At 29.4% G+C, this 22,370-nt stretch overlaps 3 protein-coding genes across 3 annotated transcripts in view; 2 read left to right on the top strand and 1 right to left on the bottom strand.

Moving 5' to 3' along the window:
- The window catches only part of LOC136977898 (uncharacterized), a 33,055-nt gene extending 28,290 nt beyond the window's left edge, over positions 1–4,765 (top strand). Inside the window, exons 6-7 of the mRNA XM_067273488.1 lie at positions 4,529–4,656; positions 4,753–4,765. Of these exons, the coding sequence (XP_067129589.1) occupies positions 4,529–4,656; positions 4,753–4,765 (141 nt within the window). The remainder of the gene's footprint in view (positions 1–4,528; positions 4,657–4,752) is intronic.
- The window catches only part of LOC136977923 (nudC domain-containing protein 3), a 215,607-nt gene extending 199,479 nt beyond the window's left edge, over positions 1–16,128 (bottom strand). The window contains exon 1 of the mRNA XM_067273538.1: positions 16,119–16,128. The gene's annotated coding sequence lies outside the window, so the exon portion shown is untranslated. The remainder of the gene's footprint in view (positions 1–16,118) is intronic.
- LOC136977897 (protection of telomeres protein 1-like) overlaps positions 8,288–22,370 on the top strand; it is a 48,059-nt gene continuing 33,976 nt past the window's right edge. The window contains exons 1-3 of the mRNA XM_067273487.1: positions 8,288–8,430; positions 10,446–10,574; positions 13,414–13,509. Of these exons, the coding sequence (XP_067129588.1) occupies positions 8,326–8,430; positions 10,446–10,574; positions 13,414–13,509 (330 nt within the window). The 5' untranslated portion in view covers positions 8,288–8,325. The remainder of the gene's footprint in view (positions 8,431–10,445; positions 10,575–13,413; positions 13,510–22,370) is intronic.

Genomic DNA, 22,370 nt, shown 5'->3' with positions numbered 1-22,370 from the left:
GAGCTGGGTTAGAATGGGTTGAAATGAACATTATTGATCATTTAAAATAATACAGATAACTAAAAGAAATTACAGTGAAAATAAAAAAAATTATTAATTTATTATAGTTGCACATACCAGTTCCTGTTTATTTTTTTACTGAAAGGTTTCTCACTTTTTGGTCACATTTTACTCACTACTTCTATTCAAAAAACTCACTTTTCTCACTAGTTTTGACTTACTTATGTGCTACAAGCCCTGCACACAGTGAAAACATGAAAAATCATTTATACAATACTGTGTCTTACAAAATCAGTACATTCACATATGTATTGTTTTCTCGTGGTTTGGTCATTCTTTCTGAGAAAAAAAAAGAGAGTCAATTTTAGTCTGTTTCTTATTCTTTATAAGAAAGTGAGTTCTCAGTACTGGCTCAGTACTCAATACTACAACACCGCTCAGCATACCTGGGCATTTTTCCATGGAAAATGACTTTAACTGCATTATCAGATGATTGACATCCTCTTCTTTCAGAATATCTGAAATTTCTGTCCTCCTCACTCAATTCTTCTGCTTCATCAGTTACTTCTGGCATTTTTTTGCTGGGTTGTACTTTGGTCAATACTGATTGAAAAATTGCTTCTGGATCAGGTTCATTGCAGATTGCCACATCGTCATCCATTGCAACAAAATCTTCAAAATCTTTTCTTTTGAATTCTGCTGTGGGAGTTGGGTGGGTTGTCTAATGGGGCTGCAACATCTTGTTCTTGGGTTGTAACAGATCCAGCTTTCTTGAAGCACTTCCCTAATTGTTGCAGGCTGAACTTTATTCCAAGAGAAATGAATCCAGAGTAGTAACTGATGTGGCAGATGAATTTGCTTGTGCAAATGGACCTTAGGTTTATGTTTTAGCAATAATTTACTATAGAAGCTGGCTCAGTAGTGCATTTTGAATGTTTTGATTATATCTTGGTCAAGAGGTTGAATTTTTGATGTAGTGTTTGGAAGGAAAAATTTCAGTTTTACATTTGTAAGATGATTCGCTTGACAAGGGCTAGGACAATTGTCCGCTACAAGGAGAATGGACCATTTCTTTTTCATTTTTAGATTAATACTTCTTATCCACTTCTCAAATAGGGTATTGGTCATCCATGTAGATTTGTTAGATTTCCAGGTAATGGGAAGGTCTTTCAAACAAATGAGGGCATTAACTGCCCTCGTTTGTTTGACCAGCATAACATTGACTTTATTCAGTGAAGTTGTTCTTTTTTTTCGTTGTAAATCTGCTTTCTATATCATATCTCTCCCAGTACTCATCTTTACATTTTAGGATATTGCTTACTGTCATCTTGCTTACACTAAAATGTTCCACTATCTTTCTTTGGCTACTGTTTTCTATAAACTGTAAAAGATCAACATTCTCCTTTAATGTCAGCTCTTTCAGATCTTTCCTTTTGCCATCATGACTCAATTAACAGAAAAATTTTCCATTCAACTTGCATAGAGAAAAGACAAAAATAAAGCCTGGTTCTTTCTCATACAAATTGCTTGGTGTCTTCTTTGATGGTCGCTGTAAAGCAAGTAAAACAGCTTGGTTTTTCTAATTGCTGAACAACACTTTTATCAGCATCAGCTTATAAACACATCATTCACACATTACCGTGAAAGTAATAACTTCCCTTTCACATCCCACTGTGAAAGTAAACAGACTGCCTAGTTTTTTTTTATCATTTTTTTCAAAAATTATTTTTACCCTTGGAAATTGGTTTAAGTTTTGTTTAATTGATTTAAATAAATGTTCTTTTTAGTTTTGTGCTATCTGACAAATTAAATTTTATTTTTATTTTTATGTGACATATTTGTGAGTTAGGCTTAAGTGACCACCTGTAGATGCAACTGTGAAATCTGGAAGTTAAGAACCTAAATTTCTAAATTATTTCACTCCTGTTATACAACTGCTTAATCAACAAAATTCCGTAACCGAGAAAGTGTTGACCCTTGACTGGCAACAATTGTCCCCTAACTGTCAATAAGCCATTGTTCCCTCGCAGCAGGTAGATCAACTTGCACGATAATTTACAGTTAGTGTTCGAACTTGTCGTTTGTTTTGAATCCCGGGAACACCTATGGCCCTAATTGTAATCCACTGTCGATCACGTGACTGCTTTTCTCATCAAGAATCTATAAAAGACGCTTCCTTCCCCCCTATGGGCTGTCCCATCGTCTCTCCATTACAAAGTGCACTAAGCCGTCGACTGAACCCGAAGGTTTCTAAGTTTTTAAGTGCCATTGTGCAGTCTACGAGTTTCTAAGGTTCTACGTGCCACCGTCCAATTAACCGACTCTCTGTCATCCCGAAGATTATTATCACTTCTGAGTGAATATTTACTCTCCGGGACATTCACCAGACTCCATCTATTACGGAATTTATAGAGGTATGAACGAATATTTGTAAACTCTCTTTCTCCGCCCCCCCTTTTTGTATATGAGGGTAGAAGTGTAGTTTTGTTCGTTTCGATTTTAATAAATCTTGTTTTGTTATAACATGGTGTCTTTCTTGACTGTCGGCTTTGCCTTATCATCAACCCCATCCTTCCTCCTCCTCCACTCGCGTAACGCGCCATCAACGTAACAGCCATCCTTGACAAGTGAGTCGCTGGAAAGGGAAGGACGACTTCCTCTTACCTCCCCGGGATCTCACACGACAATAATTCGTGGTAAGGTCATAGCTAAGCCTAATCGATATTCCCTACCAGTTTAAGAAATAAATCCATAATGATCCTTGTTAAATTGTTGAAACAAAGTCATAACTATTGTATTCTTTGATATTCAATACCAATTCTCCATTTTATTTTTCTTGCCCTTGGTGCAGACTGAACTCAACTAGTCAAGCTATAGAGAGTAAATTAATACTGTGTGTTATGGTCCAGGTGGTCAGATACAACTTACAGAGGTGGTTGATATAGAGATTGGCTTCCTATTGTGTACATGTGATGTATGTCCAGTCTACGGTAATTAGGTCAACTTAGGGAGATGGTCAACTATGGAGGTTCCACTGTATTTTAATTTTATGAATCAAATATATAAATATTATATGATTGATTAAAATAAAATGAATTACTTTGTGAAGATAAAGAACATTGTTTTCATTAAATTTTTTTTTAAATATAAAAAAATTTTATTTGTTATAAAATTTGATGATAAAAATATTTAATTGTTTATTTTCATTTATTTAAAAAGTCTTTTTTCAAAAAATTTATAAAAACCAATTAAAAAAAGATTTTTAATGGAACAGATATAAATATTTAAGTTAAAAATTCACTTATAAAACATAAGACTAGTGAAAAACTTCATGTCTTTTTTTTCCAATATCCATGTTAAATCAGAGATCAAGACTGTTTTAAAAAAACACAGCTATTTTACTCTTTTCCTTTATAAGTAATGCATTTTGGATTACATTTTTTCTTAATTTCTCCTCAGGCTATAAATTCACAAAAAGAATGCATTAACAAAGTTATTTGATATATTAATTACAAATATTATAAGGTATAATATAAAATACTAACCTTTCGACATAATAGTCATTTAACTTTGTTTTACCCCATTACACATTTACAATTTCTTTTATAGTTGAGTATTATGTCATACCATATGGGATTAATCTCCATTCTATTATTTAAATTAAGCTGATTTTTACATTGTATTATTGTGATATGCTCTTTAAACCATTGCAAATATGTGTCTTTTTTCTATACAATATTTTAACATTACCGACATCAATTCTACATATATTCTCTTCACAATGAGGGAACCATGGAGACTGATGATATTTTAAGTGAATGGCTGCTTCATGCTCCTACAGTTTACTCCAGTATTTGTTTTGTTTCTCCTATATAATACATTTTTTCATTACAAGTACAATTTAACTTATATAGAACACTGAAAAATTTATATTTTGCGATTGAATTTGATCATTAAACTTTACATTATAATCCACTTTATTCTTTAGCTTATTTGCAGCCAATAATATTTCAAATTTAATAAAATATTTTTTATATTTCTCGAATATATCCTGTATATAAGGAAAGGATACATATTTATCATCCTGTTTTTTAAATTTAACTTTATAACTATTTTCTTTATAAATTTTAATCTATTTGGATATCTGTTTAGTATAAATCTTGATTTAGTACAGATATTGGAAGAAAAAAAGATGTGAGGTTTCACTAAAGATTAGTGAAACCTCACATCTTTTTTTCAATAAACAAGGAAAATAAACAAGTTAAAATTCAATTATAAAAACATAATTTTAACTTGTTTATTTTCATTGTAGGTTTTAAAACTTAATTTAATTTTAAAAAATTATTCTTATAAAGTCTTTTATTTGTGACTTTTGATTTCTTTAATACAGATATGTATTTTATATACTAGAATTTATACATGATATATTACTTAATCATAATTTTTTTATTTTTATGTAGTTTATATTAATGTTAAGAATTTTGTTTACAAGATATTATGTATTACACTATTTTAATGTTATTTTCAGGCATCAAAAAGTCGAACATATGTGTATAATACGTTACAGGAAGCTATAGAAGAATATAATATAGATCCTAATAAACGACACAATGTTTATGGTTTAGTTACACATTGTGAAATTGTTTTCAAATTCAAGTAAGTAAATGAAATATCTGTGCTATATTTTATAATTCCAATGAAAATTATGTTTTAGTTGTTATATGTTCCAAATAAAGTTTATAATTATTATAGAAAAATAATCTAAATGCTATTTTAATAATAAGTCAAATGATTTCTCTAATGAATTAGGCTACTTTACTGCTACTATTAATGATTATTAATAGTAATGGTAAAGTAGCTTGATTCATTCAGCTATTGTTTGGCTTATTACTAAAATCATCAGGTGTTGAGATGTTTATACAGTATATGTATAATGCTGTTTTAAATTGTTTCAAAAGAATTTTATTTCAAATTGATGTCTTAGAAATGCATCATTGAAATTCATGTGGTGTTGTATAAATGTGTGTGCATGTTTGTTTGTTTGTGTTTGTGTGTGTACTGTACATATAAATTCCCAAGTGCTTTAAAATATTGTAATCTATATCTCTACTCCAGGGCATCTATAAACAAATGTAACCTAACAATTAACCTCATTCAAAACTTTCAAATTATTAACTTAAAACCTATAAGGACAAAGGTACTTTAATCTCATTGACTGACATGAAATGTTTGAATGGAAGAACACTTCTTATAGAAAAATGAAATGACAGCTACAAAAAGTGAGATGGGCTCCACTGCAATGTGGATGAAGTTATGCAATGAGCAATCTTCCATTGCAATGAATCATCCAAATGAGGTGAGGAATAGCTGATAAGCTACTGATGTATCAGGAATGGTTTCTCACAGTTAGTAGTTTTGGCAGATGGTTGTTTGTCAGTGTTTCTGATAGTTTTGCCATGTATATGTATATATATATATATATATATGTTACTGTAAAAGTCCAAAGTCCAGTAACTCTTAGAAACTATCAGTAAATCTGGGCATTTACTGGTATTGAGTGTTAAAATTCCAAAATCCCTAATGAAATGTCCACATTTTGGGCTTTTACCAAGAGATACTGGCAAATGTCAGGATTTACTGATTATCCAAAAATTTATACAGTACAATCATTTTTTTTTTTTTTTGATAAAAATACATTAACCATAAGTTACAGTATTACTAAGAAATACTATATAATACAGTATTAAATTTATTTATTTTAATGCATAAATACTGTACAGTACTGTACAGTAATGCTGTACTCTCTAAAACATTCATTAATTGTAAATCATTTTGGTCCAAATGCTCTCATTGACAGAAAATAGCCATGTGGGGCAGATTACATGGTTTTAAAAGCTAACAACCAGTATTTCTTACATCTGAGCTGCAGTTTTACAAAGGGTTTACAGATTGATACCTGAAATTGAACCAAAATTTGAACTCACTTCAAATGGAGTAATCGACTTTTAATGATTGACAGTCCTTACAAATTAAAAAAAAGTTTTGTTATGTAGAAATTTAACTTTGTTACTTATAAGCAATTTTACTTATATTTTTGGTTGAAATAGCAGTGTACAATGTAAAAATTCACTATACAGAGAAATTTGCTATATAGAAGTTTGTACTATTGAAGTTTGACTGTATATGCTCTTGGTTTTAGTAGTATGTTGCCCCTGTACATCATAATTTTTCTAATAACAATAGAGTCATACTATTTGTCTAACTCCATTCTGGAGAAAATTTTCAGTTGAAATAACATGATTTTTGATACAGACTGTAAGTTCATATATAGTTAATTGGGGACCTCCTGCCCTAAGCATAATCTCCTGCTCCTAAGTTTTCCTTATGTGGTCTTGACTTTCATCTGTCTAACTCTGTTCTTGAGATTAACGAATGGCAGATGGCAACAGACAGATGGATGCCAGTGATAATTATAGGTCTACAGTTTGGAAATTGGAGCCCAATTACACACCATAAAAACCTTAAATCACCAGTACTATTAAAGTTCTTTACTTTAATATACTGAATTTTCAGACAAACGTTTTTGTTTTCAATTAACTACTAAAATCATATTCAGATCTCTCTAACATTCCAAAATTGGAATATAATAAAAAAAAGAACAATGTATTACAAAAAGGAGAGTGAACATAATTATAAATAAAAACGTTTGTCTAAAAATTAAGGTTGTTTACTGGTGATTTAAGATTTTCATGATATGTAGTTATTACCTGAAAAATAATGTAATCATGGCAAAAAGTAATCACAGTTTCAGATTCATTCAAATATAACTTGTCTAAATTTGAAGTAACTAATTGCTTGTTTATAACTGCAAAAATTGCTATAAAAATATCTACAAATGTCAAAAGATTTTCTGCTTAGATTTTACTTAGTTAAACTTATTGACAAGAATTGGTATTACTTTTTATTATTATGACAGTAATAATACTTTTACCTCAGTAATATTGTGAAAATAGGCCATTACTTTCTGTATTTTATATTTAAAAATAATTACTAACTTCATTTTGTTTTAAATTCTGCTTCTTTGCAGAATATACATATTTGTTTGCAACCATGCAAAGGTTCATTTATATTCCATAAAAAGAAATGTTAACCATAATTATACCAGTATATATTTATTTTAAAAAATATAATCGCATTCTATCATTTTATCCCATTATTTAATTATTTGTATAATTATATAGAGTAAAAATAATTACATTTGAGTTACCACTACAGCTATTATACACTTTATTTTATAATTAAAATATGAAATTTTGAAAATGAAATCATAACTTTATAGAACATTTATTTTTTTAATATTTGGTTTTATTTATTACAAATTTATATATTTATTTCTGAAGATTTAAATTTTTATTGTTAAATTTTTAAAATTTCATTTATTAATATATTTTTAATATTAGATAAAATAAATTTTATTGTAATTAATTATTTATTTGAAATAAAACTTTAAAAAGTGAAAAAGTTAATATTTATATTTTAGCAATACCAAGTATTATGAATTTACTGTAATTCCTTTGATTTTATCACATTAATTATGATGATATTCTGAGAATTACAAATTTTACAAATTTTGAACTGCTTTTTTGTTGCATATAACATCAATATTGATAAGAGGAAATAGTGTAAGAAACTTCTAGTAGGTGAGATTGAGAAAGCTGTTTGTATAAGTATGTGGGGGGAAAACATGAAAAAATATTCTGTTATAGAGAAAAAATATTCTGTTATAGAAAATACTTTAAAATTTAATAAGATTAGGAAATGGCAGAATATTTTTAGTTCTTAAATAGTTTCTCTATTTTTTATTAAAATTTCTTGATTACATTTTGGAATACTACATAACTGATAAAATATATTTATTAGAAGTATTTTATATATTTTTAACCTTTTGAATCAATAAAGTACTGTACTTTGAATAATTAACAAACACGTAATCAAGATAATATTTTAAACAGCAACAAAAATCCTTAAAGACCATATTTTATTATTTCCAAGTTTAATAATAATGAAAAATTTCAAAATTAATAGGAACATCTTTATTTTATTCTGTTTCAAATACAGTATGTATAATATGAAAATTTGAAGTTTTTTTAGTTTTTTAAAATTGACTATTTTGATTTTAAAAGAAGTTATATATTTTTTCATTTCTTTTTGTAATTAATAATAATAATAATAATAATAATAATAACTTTGTTACAAGAAAAAATTTGAATTACATGAACATTTTTCAAAACAGGATTTCAAAATTCATATATTGTATTAACTATAATGGACAAGTCAACTAATAATTTTAATTGCCTTATCTTTGGAAATCAAGATGAAAATTTTCCTAATATTGAACCCGGTGATGTTGTCAGACTTCATAGAATGAAGGTAATTACATTTTTCATAATAAAAAGGCTTTATAGAAGGAGTTTATTATTTCATAAATACTGTATATTCTAAGTCTCATTAAATTTTCATTTTTAATGTTTTCTTTGCTGACTTTTACATTTTCTCTCATCCTTTATAAGCATGCCAGTTAGTATTTTCTATTTTGCTTATTCTTCAACATTCAAATCAGTTTATTAGTCAATATATGAATATTATAACATCTATGAACAATTAATATTTATTAAGATAGATAGAAAAAAGTATAACAACAATTTGTGCTTTATTATTGTTATAATCAGTTTAAACATTTGTTTGTGTTGTTACTTGATTGTTCTTACATGCATTAATTGTATTTTGCTGGAATCGCACATTGGAAACTATAAACTGGAAGGTAAGATATGAATAGTTTTTAATATAAGATTGACAGAGAGGAACACTCCAAAGGTTTGATGAGTTGATTTAGTGCTGTATAATACACCTACAAAAACTAAATAACTTTTCTGGCAAAAATTGGATAATAAAGCATTATCCTTTTAAAATTTTGCAGATAGAGCATTATGAAATTGTTGGATATATATAAATTTAAAAAGGAAAATTGTAATAATTGATATATACATGGATTTTAATGTAGTAAATTTTGGTAAATGTCATTGATGACAGATTGTTTATGCATACATAAACAAATAAAAAATATTAATAATTATACTGTTATTAGTTATGTAATAATTATATTCGTCAATGTTATATTTAAAGAATACTATCTTTAAAAATATATTTGAATATTGCATCTATTATTAAACTGCAGTCAAATCTCAATATATTATCCTCTAAAATATATCACTTTTTAAAGCACAATGAATATTTGTGAATAGAATTTTTCCATAAATATTAAAAACAGAACCTTTTAGTATCTATGATTTACTTACTAAACATACAATTTTGTGTTGGAAATGTCATTGGGTATATTTCGGTATGCGTCAAACAGCACATCAGTGAACCATGATGTACTAAAATGTGTACCAATTAGTTCATTGGTGCAGTGACTGATGCACATCACACTCATTGGATATGGATATGGTAAACTTTGATGAAGCAATATGGCACTCCATTGTTATATTTAGCAGCTTTAAAAAATAGTCATAAAAATTGAATAACAAGGTTAGCATGTAATATTTTTTAATCCCATATATTGTCATTGGGCTGCAATTTGAAAAAATTGTAGACTTATAAATTTCCACTATTGTCCATCTGTCTTTCCTTAATCTCAAAAATGGTATTAGATAGATGAAATTCAAGACCATATATGGAAAGCTTAGGGGAAGGATGCTCCAATTAACTATATATAAACTTCTGATTCAAACTGGAAGTCATGTTATTTCAATTGAAAAATTTTCTTGAGGTTGAGAGCATATATTTTAAATTAAATAAGTTAAAAATATGATTAAAAATTGCAGGCTGGCATTGTGACAATGTCACAATAAATAATTACCCATTAAATATAAGATTATTTCATAATGATTAAAAAATATTTTTACTATCCAGATGTTCCAGGAAAAGCTTATTAAACTGTTCACCAGTGCATCAGTTGTGATTGAGACTACTTCATGCTGGAATGTACCCATTGTTATCACCAAATATCAATGAAATCTACACACAAGTTTGTATTTAAAAGACAATACAAAACTTACTTGTGTGTAGATTTCATTATCATATATAATCCTTGTTATTTAAGATGCTTTAGTTAAATGGCACACTTGAATTAGTGCCAATTTCAGAGTTAGACAAATGGTGGCAGTAAATTGAAGTTTGAGTTTAGTTTAATGTCACTAAATTTTTGATGAAATTTTTTAAACCTATCCTTTTATTTGAAAATAATTAAGAAATAAATAAATAAATTGTTTCTAAAGTTTCTACAATGCATGTGTAATCTTAACAAAATATTTTATATAGGTAAGAAAAATTATTTTATAAGTGTAATAAAAAGTTATGTAATTGTTTCTCTTTTTATTTTTAAGATCGATAAATTTAGAAAAATACATAAAGGAAAATGTTTTTCGCTAAAAGATATTGTGGTGTTTAAGGATAATGGTAATGTGGAATCCAATGCATTGACTTATACCTGTACTGAGGATGACAAAATGATGGTAAATGCAATCTTACTTATGTTAAATAAATGAATTTTTAAATAATTTATAGAAAAAGACTTTTTGTCATATTGTAAAATATTATTTTAAAACTTAAGAACTAAAATTTTTCTTGGATTTTAAAATGAAATCATCTTTAATTTACTATTCTGAATATCCAATAGCTTTAAAGAACTTTAACTGCATAATTTTTAAAACAATGGACATCAACACAAAATGAATAAAAATACAAAGCCCAGTTTAACATATTGTTGTCATTTTAGGATTAAAACAGAGATCAAGTGATTAAAATCTTTTAAATAAGCTAAAACTAGAAACAAAATTAATGAATAAATCAACCATCAGATTCCAGACGAATTCAGCTTAATGAAACTAATGTTTTTAACCAAATTTTAAAGGTTGAAATCTTAGAATGATGGAATAGAACATAATTCAAAACATAGGACATTTAAGGCATTAGAATATTTGAATGGAACTTGTGCACAAAAAATTCTTTACATATTTTTTGTTTTTATTTTTATTATATTTTACGGATCTATATATTTTACTTTTTATTGATATATAGTAACATTTTTGAGAACATAATGATATAAATTCTATATGAAGTATAGTGGCCATCAGATACTTTATCAGTGGATGTAATAGTGGGATAATAAAATAAACAAATGATTAATATTGAAAAAATCTAATGTATAAAGTTACATGACATGAAATGTTTGAATGGAACCATATTTTTTTATTGAAAATGTAAACAGTCCATTGAGAAAATACTTTCAATATTATTGTAATATATATAATATATTACAATAATATTTTACATATATCATATATATCAGGGGTGGCCAACTTTTGTATACATAAGATCTACTTTTTATCTTAAAAATGCGTTGCGATCGACTTGTTGTCATAGGCATAGTGTAAGTGGAGAGGGGGAGGTGTGAAATACATACTATGTTTATACACTGTGTTTCAGTATGTGGTGCACTGCTTATGAGTCAAGTCATAACTGCATGCATACTGTTGTGTTCGGTTACAAATATAATACATTAAGTCAAGACATTGTGAGCGATCAACCAAAATTGGCTTGGCGATCGACCGGTCGATTGCGATCGACTTGTTGGCCACCCCTGATATATATTATATATGTTTACATATATTTTACTAGAAAAAACTAAAATTTTGAAAAAGTCAAATGTTTTGTTTTATAAGTTGTCAAAGTTTAATACTGAACACCTAATAAATAAAATGGTGTGTGAAAAACATTTTAAGCACTGTCTTATTGTTTTTTTTAAATTTATAACTACTAATTTGCTTGCAGTATTTTAAGCTACAACAGTTTTTTTTGTTGTACTATTGATTATTTTTTTATTAAAAACTTTCTGATATATAGATTAAAAGAACTGCAAATAATATACAAGGTGAGTCAAAAATTCTTTTATTCCAAAATGTGACTGCAGGATCACCACCATGTCAAGATGCCATGTCAGGACTGACATCACTGTGTTTTAGAGAACACAGAAATCATGATGGTGATTACATTTCATTTTACATGTGTGTTTGTAGGCAGTTGGATTCGGGATAGAGATGGCGTAGATACAGTGTATCTGGAGAAAAAAGTGCACTCAACTACTGCATTTGTAAACAATTACCCATTTTATTGCATAGACTTATTTACACATAATATACACATTAGAATTAACCGTATACAGCATCCATAACTAGCATTGATATCATTCTCATCGATGTTATATCGAATCCCTAACCAAGAGAGTGAGTTTACAATCAAAACTGAGATGAGGTTGATAAGTATTTTTCAGATTTTATAGAGGTGAGTTCTTTCCTGGGTTCTTCAAGGACTTGGGTGATGGATGGAAAAGTTTGGTGAAGGTTTGGTAGAGGAGCAGAAGTGGATATAATGTCTCTGGACAAGGTGTAGTTTGTGATCTGTAGAGGTCCTCAAAAAATGATTTGAGTGATATACAAATTAATTACACAGCGGGAGAACTTGAATTTCGACAAGATAGCAAACCTTAATCCTGATGGGATAGTGGACCTTGACTCCAACTGACTCGAGATGATCGACGAACACCCCTGTCTTCATTGACCCTGTTCTTTTATTTTGGGGTCCTCCCCCTCGCTACTCTTGCCTTTTTTTGGTAAACTGTGAAGTCTATGTGCTCTGTGCAATAGTGATTTTTTTTTTTTTTTTTTTTTTTTTTTTTTTTTTTAAGAGTCATTAGTTTTCAGTGACACATCTAAAAATTCAGATGTGTCACCGCTAGACAAGGAAGCAAGTCTGTGGGAAAGAATATAATCATATCCTTTTTGATTTTTTTTTCTTTTTATGAGGGCCCCAAGTCTGGGCCCTCACAAAAAGCACTGAAGATATATTAATTTTGTTAATGTAGTTACAACATAGGAAGTCATGTATGGAAAATTGGATGAATTTTTTTTTGTTTATCTTGAAACTCATTTTCAAGGGCAACAAAAATGGTCTCATCTGATTCTCCACGCAAAGTGGTACAAGGAACTTTTGACTCATCCTGCATAAACCTGATGTTTACATAAATTGTTACAAACATATGTGATGAACATTGTGATATGAAACAATGAGGTTGGACTATTAAAGGTGGAGATGGAGCTGTTAATATATTTAAATAAAGTTTTATACAGTTTAAGATATGATAAAATTTCATTCCTTTAGTAAATAATAATAAAAAATTTCAAAATACAAATTATTAATTTGCTTTCCCTACTCAAAATTTTTAAATTTAATTTAAGATAGAAATTAATTTTCATTTTTTTCACTAATTTTCAACACAACAATAAATTTTTATAGGTAGAAGAATTTCAAAACTGGAAGAAATCAGTCAACATAAAATATAAAACTTTTTCTGATATTACAAGTGGAGAATTTGCTGATATTTTATGTCAGGTAAATGATAATGGTTATTTTATTTATTAGAAATGTATAATTTAGGTTTTTAGTAGTATTATTAATTTTTTTAATATTATAATAAATTTATATTAAATCACTTTTTGATGAAATATTGATCTTTTTTATAATTATTAAATACAAATTTAGCTTGGGTGTTTATTTTAGTATGTAAAATGATCAGTTTTAGAAGTAAATGATATATTGATAGTCTGAATTCACATCATTGATCTCTGATTTCATTTGGAAAGCAGATCTGATTTACATTTAAAAGTGATCCTTTCAGTAATGAATATGTTTTTTATTATATATTTTTTAAAGTTGATAATTTATGATTTTGGTGTAATAAATATGGACAAGTCTGTTTTCTAGCTATAAAGTTATTGAGCTCTTTATTTGCTGATGAAAATTTCATTACAAAGTTGATGTAAGAACATGTATGTTGATGAAATTATTTGTAATAAGTTAGATTTCTGTTTTCATTATTAAATTTGTCATGTATTGTTGGATTTAATTGACTAAACCATTTACCAACAATTTAATAAAGTCATTTATTTTCAATCTAAAGCTTTATTAATAGATGTAAGTGCAGATAATGAGGAAGAAAAACAACATACTCAAAAATAAAATTGTCAGTGATTAGATTTCATCTCAACAATATAATAACATTTGTTAGCAGTTCATCAGATAACAAAATTCAGCTTTATTTCACCCATTTTTGTTATTTTAAGGAGTTAATTATAAATAAAAAACTTAAATCAGCACCTTAATGTTCGCTGAGAGATTTATTAATGTAACTAACGTTTTCGATCTAATCGATAGATCATCTTCAGGTTAAACAGAATGTTTCTTAAATGGAACATCAATTTCAAAATTTGAAAATATAACCAGTAACATCAATAAAAAAGTAAAACATTGTAAAAGATACAACAAGTGTAAAATAAAAACGTTTTACTCGTATCCAAATATAATATTATCTATCCTAACCAGTAATAATTCACCATTAAAATATACTAGAGCTCACGTGCCTCTTATAAGTTTTTAAGGGCATATTTCCAAGCCGAAGGAAGACCCTCTGCGTCCCTTGCGTTAATACATTTATCTTTTAGCTTGCTTCTGTAAATTTCTAACCTTTCAGCTGTTCTTGCCAAAGTTGGGGAATGTACCTGTTTTATGATTTTCGCCTCATTCCATCGTACCAAGGATCCCTCTGCTTGCCCCATCTGGGCTAGTACTGTTGTATTGGAACCTTTTCTAATATCATACTTATGTTCCTTGATCCTTGTTCCTAAGTTTCTAGTGGTAACCCCTACATACTCTTTATTAATACCTAATAGCTGGTTCTCGTAGGGAATCTTATATACACCCGCCTTATCTTCTTTTTTAACTAACCCTTTATCGTTTCTAAGTATTTTATACAAATTCAGAGCTCTTTTTAAGATCCTTTTCTAATATCATACTTATGTTCCTTGATCAGGCCTCGGAGTCGCTCACTTTTCTCACTTGTACTCACTTTTCTGAAGTATCCTCACTTTTCTCACTTTTCAGGTCATTTTCTCACTTTTCTCACTTTTTTGGTCATTTTCACGTGCTTAATTAAGATGTGGGACAAACCAAAAATAATTTTAAAGCCAAACGAATTGCCGAATTATCGGACTATCGGAATAGAATTTTTTAGAAGAAAATACGCGGCCCTGAGCAGACTCAAAATTGCAACTGCCCGCTCAGTGTCGTTAGGTTACAGGAAACAAAAATTTATTTAACGTATTTAAAAAAATCTTTTATGCACTTAAAAAATCCCTCTCATTACAAATTCAGAAGCCAGTGTTGAGTAAAGTTATGTACTCATGCCATATTTTCATTATTCGCCAAAATCTACCTTATCCGAATTGCATTTCCTTCTACAGAGTTTAAAAATAAGTATTCTAAGCATCCCGCGGTTTTGACTGTTTTCTAAGAAAATCACTAAAGTCCTTTTGCAGGGGAAAACACATTACGCAGAGGGATTAATCTCTCAAGCTGACAATACTGCTGCCGCTTTTAAATTCAAAATATATAATTATTAAAATTAACACGAGATGATAGCGTAACCTCCTACCACTAAAAAAGATTTCGTTCCTGACCATTTAGTTATCCTGGTTATAGCCCAATAAAAATTTGGCAGATTATTTGGTTTTAATTAACAATCGGGTTATGGAGTTCTCGTTTACAAAAATATTTTTTTACTTGATTTATCTTTAAATAATTTCATAAACTTGAGTTTAATAAAATTACTTGAATGATTTCATAGCATATTGTTAACGTTAAATCACATCTACATCTTCCCATAAATGTATGTTTAAATTGACTACAAGTATAATTATTCCATATAGCAAGTGTTATTTTCATAAAATGTGTGATTACTTTGCTTGTGAAATATCCATTTTTTAATCTTCTCTTATGCCGATTATAATTGTGCATTAATTGAGAGACTAAAAAAGTAAACGAAAATGTAAATTCATATTTACATATAAAATTTACCAAATAAATTAAAATATTCGAAGTGTTGTAAAAAGTACAACACGTAATTGCTTGTGAGAAAGATGTTCACACGCTTCCCAAAGGTTAACAACTTTGCAACGATGTTGGTTTTTATTCATCTGCAGGAAAAAGTTCCTTTTTATTTATGAAATCGTTAATAAAATATTATTTTACTTATATTATTTGGAGTATATTTATTTCAGATTTATTATTTTATTTGGAAATCAATATTTACACATCTCGAAGCATTAAAAAATAAACAGTTTCTGATAATGATAAATATCCGAGAATAGCCAAATTAGTGAAATCAGCATCGAAAATCCCGTTTCCATGAAAGAGAGGTTCAATTTTATGCCGGGCACTTTCTCCTGATAGAGCATCAGTGTTAGAAAGAATGCTTAATTCACTTGATTGTTAAGGAGAGACTAAACGTGTATGACCAAAGCCCACACCTTGTACCTATTACAAAGGACGACTGAAATTAGCTTCCTCGGTGCATAGAAATTATCAAGAACGATTGGAAAATGAAAAGAAGTTAAAAGAATAAGAGAAACGGAAAAAAGAGCACAGAAATGTTTTGAAGAACAACAAAAGAAAGCTGTTCGTAACATGAAGATTATGGAACTGCAACTGAGTTTAAACCAGAAAAATGTAGAAGAAAATGAAATACATGCGACAGTCCAAGTTTTGTTAGAAGCCGCAAACAAAAAAACTGGAGAAGGCTATTTAACAGCAAGAACATGAATGAAGTATAAGCAGCACGTGTGATGCTTATTAGTGTTAAGTGTTCAAAAGCAAGAGGAAGCGAAAAAGAAGGAAGCTGATAACATACAGAATAATCTTAATAAAAGAACATCATCTTTCATGACTGATTATTTACAGAAGCCAAAGACTTTTCAAGTATTCATGGTTTACTTGAAATACAGAAGCCACTGGTTATCGGGAGACAGAAAAAAAAAAACGCGATATAACCGAGTAATAAAAATTCTGGGCTTTTACTGAACAGATTATACATGCTATGGAATCGCTATTCTTTCATCAGCAAGTGTTTCTGATATAAAATAAGCTAAGTTTTTCAATCCTGAATTTTATTCGTAGGTTATATCGAATTAATTGACGTTTACGTAAACATCGAACGCCCATACGAAACCATGAACGCCCATTTAGCATTATTGTTTCTTTAAGAATGACATTGAAAGACAAATATTGTCGATATAAAAACAAAACATCAATTGCGATTTTATTATACAGTACTATATAAATCGCTTATTAGAAATTCGTGTAGTTTATATTTTTCAATAAAAATTATAAATACTGTAATTGAAAATTTGAAAAAAATAAATATTGAACATATAATAGAACATCAAAACTTATAAAATTAGAGTAAAAATTCTCTAAAAAGCAAAATAAAGTTACTACTGTATAAAAATTTTAAAGTTTTCGTTCAGAATTAGAGATCTTTTCCTTACACATTATGCGGTGAATTCGAAATTTCACACCTTTATGTGAATTGACGCAATACCGTTAATTCACATAAAGGTATGAAATTTCGAATTCACAGAAACTTGTAAATGAGGAGACTGTACTTAAAACTAACAAATAAACAATTTTTATATCAAAAGGAAACAAATGACAATCCATCTATCCACCTGTTCTGCATATTTAGCTCTTTCTCGTATTTCGTTGCAAATAGAAATTCAGTGGCAATTGGTAATTTAAAATTAATTGACTCAAATGCTTTTAAAATTTGGGGGACCAAAAAAAACGCGATATAACGAGTGGCTACTATATTACAGTATATACAGAAATTTTTAAAATGTGTTTAACCATAACAGAATAAAAAGAAAATAATTTTTACCGCTATTTTGCTGAGTTTTCCTTCTGTGTTTTCACTTTGTTTTGTCACTATTGCACTCACTTTTTTTTCACTTTTTTCTGTATTTCAACCCACTTTTCTCACTTTTTCAAAGGGGAAATAGCACTCCTAGGCCTGCTTGATCCTTGTTCCTAAGTTTCTAGTGGTAACCCCTACATACTCTTTATTAATACCTAATAGCTGGTTCTCGTAGGGAATCTTATATACACCCGCCTTATCTTCTTTTTTAACTCTAACCCTTTATCGTTTCTAAGTATTTTATACAAATTCAGAGCTCTTTTTAAGATCACCCTTGTATCCTTGATGCTTGCTATTTCTTTCATAATTCCTCCTAGATACTTATTGTATGTAAATTTAGTGTACCTGTAAGGCCTGTGCCTAGTGCCTTTATCATTACTGGCTTCAAATTTTCTAATAATTCCCTCGATTACTTTCCTCTTATAACCTAATGTTCCCGCTATCTGTATAATTCTTTCTATCTCTGTATCCCGGTCTATCACATTCTCACAGTATATAAAGGCCCCTCTAATCAATGCTCTAAATGCTGCTAACTTATATTTATAAGGGTCATTAGAGCTTGCAGGAATATATAGTGAGCTATGCGTTGGTTTAATGAATACGCCAGCGGATATATGCCATTTGCTAAATATAACATTAATAAGGTACATTTTCCAATTTTGGCAAGAACAGCTGAAAGGTTAGAAATTTACAGAAGCAAGCTAAAAGATAAATGTATTAACGCAAGGGACGCAGAGGGTCTTCCTTCGGCTTGGAAATATGCCCTTAAAAACTTATAAGAGGCACGTGAGCTCTAGTATATTTTAATGGTGAATTATTACTGGTTAGGATAGATAATATTATATTTGGATACGAGTAAAACGTTTTTATTTTACACTTGTTGTATCTTTTACAATGTTTTACTTTTTTATTGATGTTACTGGTTATATTTTTAAATTTTTATTGATGTTACTGGTTATATTTTCAAATTTTGAAATTGATGTTCTATTTAAGAAACATTCTGTTTAACCTGAAGATGATCTATCGATTAGATCGAAAACGTTAGTTACATTAATAAATCTCTCAGCGAACATTAAGGTGTTGATTTAAGTTTTTTATTTATTTAATTCTGCTGGTACGAGTGTGGTTTATATTTGAGTTAATTATAAAAAAACAGCAGAATTCAAAAGTTCAAACAAAATTTGACAGTTTTTCAAAGTAGGTTTACCTAAAACACGCACTTGACACTGAACATTAACTTCATACCACAAGGGAATTGTCTCAATATATCATCATCCAAAGGCAAATAAATAGAAAATTTTTTACTGGTTTTGTCAAATTTTAGTTTTATTTTCCTTTTAAGATGATTTATCATTTGTTTAGTTAAATACATTTAAAGTGTATTTTATAAAAAATGTTTGTTTATTTTAATTTAGATCAGTGTTTCTCAACCTCTAACAAATCGTCGCCCCCTCAATAAAACCGTTATGTAGTATCGTCCCCTTCACTTCGAAAAAAATCCAATGCCGATCAAGCTTCAAAATTCCGACGCTGGGGCCGAGGCTAACGCGAAATTCGTATTGCAATGAATAGACTAGTGACTAGTATAATGTTATTTGTTTAATTATTATATGATACAACAAATAAAATATCTAATTATTCTTAATATAATGTTTTACTATATCGCCCAGAAAATTGTTTTCACCCCCAAAGTATAAATTGTCACTAATCGCCCCCAACATGGAAAAATGCCCACATGGGGCAAAACACTGTTTATTATAGTGTCAAAACTAGTGAGTACATAAACAATAATACATATATAAGACTTTTCTGTGAAATTAAACTTTTCATAAATACATAATTTTAATTACACAAACTTATCGACATAAGTAAAAACAGATAAATTAATTTGTCAATTTTCTAACACATGCATTTGGAAAACCTATTTTATTATATAACAGAGTTTTGGCTTTAACAAATACTTCTTCATTCAAATTAGTCTGTTAAATTGAGGTTTTACTGTATTATGGTGTTGGTAGAGTATGTTATACTGCTTATGAATCAGTGCCTAATGTTATGCTGGACTGAAGCCAAGGCATAACTACAGAAAATAAATATTTTGTTTACATGCTGGTTGTGTTTGTATTTTTGTTTAAGAATTTCCTAACTGTGTGTCAGATGTTTAGTATGGCAGTCTTCTATAGTTTGCTGTTGTGAAGTGCTAATGTTTCAAGATATCTATGGATTTTTTTTTTTCTTTGGCTGTCTGAGATGTGTATTTGCATTTTGGCTCCTGGGTGTGTAGAAGTTTATATTTGTGTGCAAGCTCTTGATACATTGAATTTGCTATTTGGTTAGGTTGGTATAAGTAGTCAGTTTGCATTAAATGCTTTCAATCATACGAGGGTTATTTTTTTTCAACCTCCACCAACCCAGAATAAAAAAAACAAGAATGAAGTACAAAACCACTTTATTTGTAGAAGGTAGTTACAGTCTTCACCTATTTTTCCACATAATTGCCTTCTTGGTTCAGGCAGACATCATACCGTGACACCAGCTTTTGTATACCTATGTCAAAGAACGTTGCCACCAGGCCATTCAGCCAACCTTTAACACTGTCAGTCAGCAGTATACAGTGAGGACCTTGAAATTTGAGGAAACTCTTCACTGAGCTCAGAAATCATGAACCAACGCCTTTCTCGCACCAGTTGATCCACTTTGTCCACCAAATTGTCAGTCATCACACACTTCCTCCCTTGACCATCCTCATCATGTACGTTGTCACATCTTTGAATTTCCTGCACCATTCATGCACACATCCATAGCTCATGAGGTTCTCACCATACACATTACATATCCTTCAATGAATTTCACCTCCAGTTCAGCCCTTCAGCCTGTAGAAATCAAATTACTGCTCATACTTCACAGTTGGCAGGAGACTGGATTGGTGGCATCATGTTTACATGTTTACTGGGGAGTAGCAAATGTTTAAATAGCTTGACACAACACTAAGTGGTGAGGTAATATACTATTCACTAGGTGTGCACTTTGTCCTTGTCTCACATACTTCCAATTTTTTTTCATGTGTTAGTGGAGGTTGAAAAAAAATAACCCTTGTATATAATGTGATATATGGGTTTTTTCATGATGTGGCACTTCCTACATGGTGTCTGTAAGTGTTATGTCTTTTAGAATATGTTTTCTGTAGTTTTTTTGTATTTATGATCTAGTTTTATATGACAATCATGAACCCTTTTCTCTTTCTCTAAAGAGGCATCCATGAGTCAGCCAGCAGTTTAATGCAGTTCTGTCAACATGATTCTGGCTGAGATCATTAAGGTGCTTACCATGGAGCTCCTTCCAAACCAAGGTGGCTTGATAGTGTCTGTGCATTCTGTGTACTGTGTTAGATCCATATCACTGTTGTGAATAGGACTATGAATGCAATTGGAGCCCTGGTATTCAATAATGTCATTGAGAATTGAGATTGATTGTATTATTTTATATACTTGGTCAAAGTTTTTCTTCATTTTAGAAATAAATTATAAGTTTTTGAAAAAAAATAAATAATGTTTACAAAATACAGGTTAGATAAACTGATATCAATCATTTTAAAAATAAATTGTTTTGAAAATATGTTAAATTAGATTTAAATTTTGTGTGTTGACTATTATAATATTCAATTCTTTCTGAATTTTTTAATTGCTTATAATTTGTGAATTGTAAACATAGGAATAAAAGTATATAGTTTTTTTGTTAGAAATTTTAAAATCTAAAATACAGGCATACTATGGACTTGCATACACTTGACTTAAATGCACATGCACTTACATATTCTTTAAATTGAAACCATATCCTGAAGTTATAATACTTACTTTCAAGTTATATACATTTTGCACATGCTATTTGCTGCTGCCTGCACAGCATATTATTTCTACTATAGTACAATATAAACTACACTGCTGGCCATTAAAATTGCAACACCAAGAAGGATAAAAGCTACCAAACCCGTATGTATTACACAGATAACTTTTGGAACAGGTGAAATGACTGTGTCTTGTGCAGCTACCAGAGTAGTAATAACTGCTGCTACACAGTCCAGCATAGAGAGGACTAGATGTTAGATGTGTGCCTGGGTTATGTCAATCCATACTGTTTTGATATCTTGTCAAAGTTAATCTGCTGCAGGTTGTCTGTAGCATGTTTGTCATTGTGAGATCTTGAACCATATATGTTCAACAGATGAAAAGTCTGGTAACCACATGAGCTAAGAAAGAAACAGAACTTGGATGCAATTGAGAAATTGTTAGATTCTATATAACATATGAGGTCATGCATTGTCCTGTTAATAAATGGCCCCAGGCAGGCTCTGGAGATAAAGGACAAAAACATGCTCCAGCACCTCAGAAATGTGATGATGGGCATTCACTGTACTGGGAATGCATACTAGGCACAAGTGTGACTGAAA

The sequence above is a fragment of the Centruroides vittatus genome, unplaced genomic scaffold, assembly GCF_030686945.1.
Source record: "Centruroides vittatus isolate TY-2023 unplaced genomic scaffold, ASM3068694v2 contig_482, whole genome shotgun sequence".
In the NCBI taxonomy this organism is placed as follows: Eukaryota; Metazoa; Arthropoda; class Arachnida; order Scorpiones; family Buthidae; genus Centruroides; species Centruroides vittatus.
The sequence above is the reverse complement of the archived record's forward strand: the minus strand, read 5'-3'. Positions and strand labels throughout refer to the sequence as shown.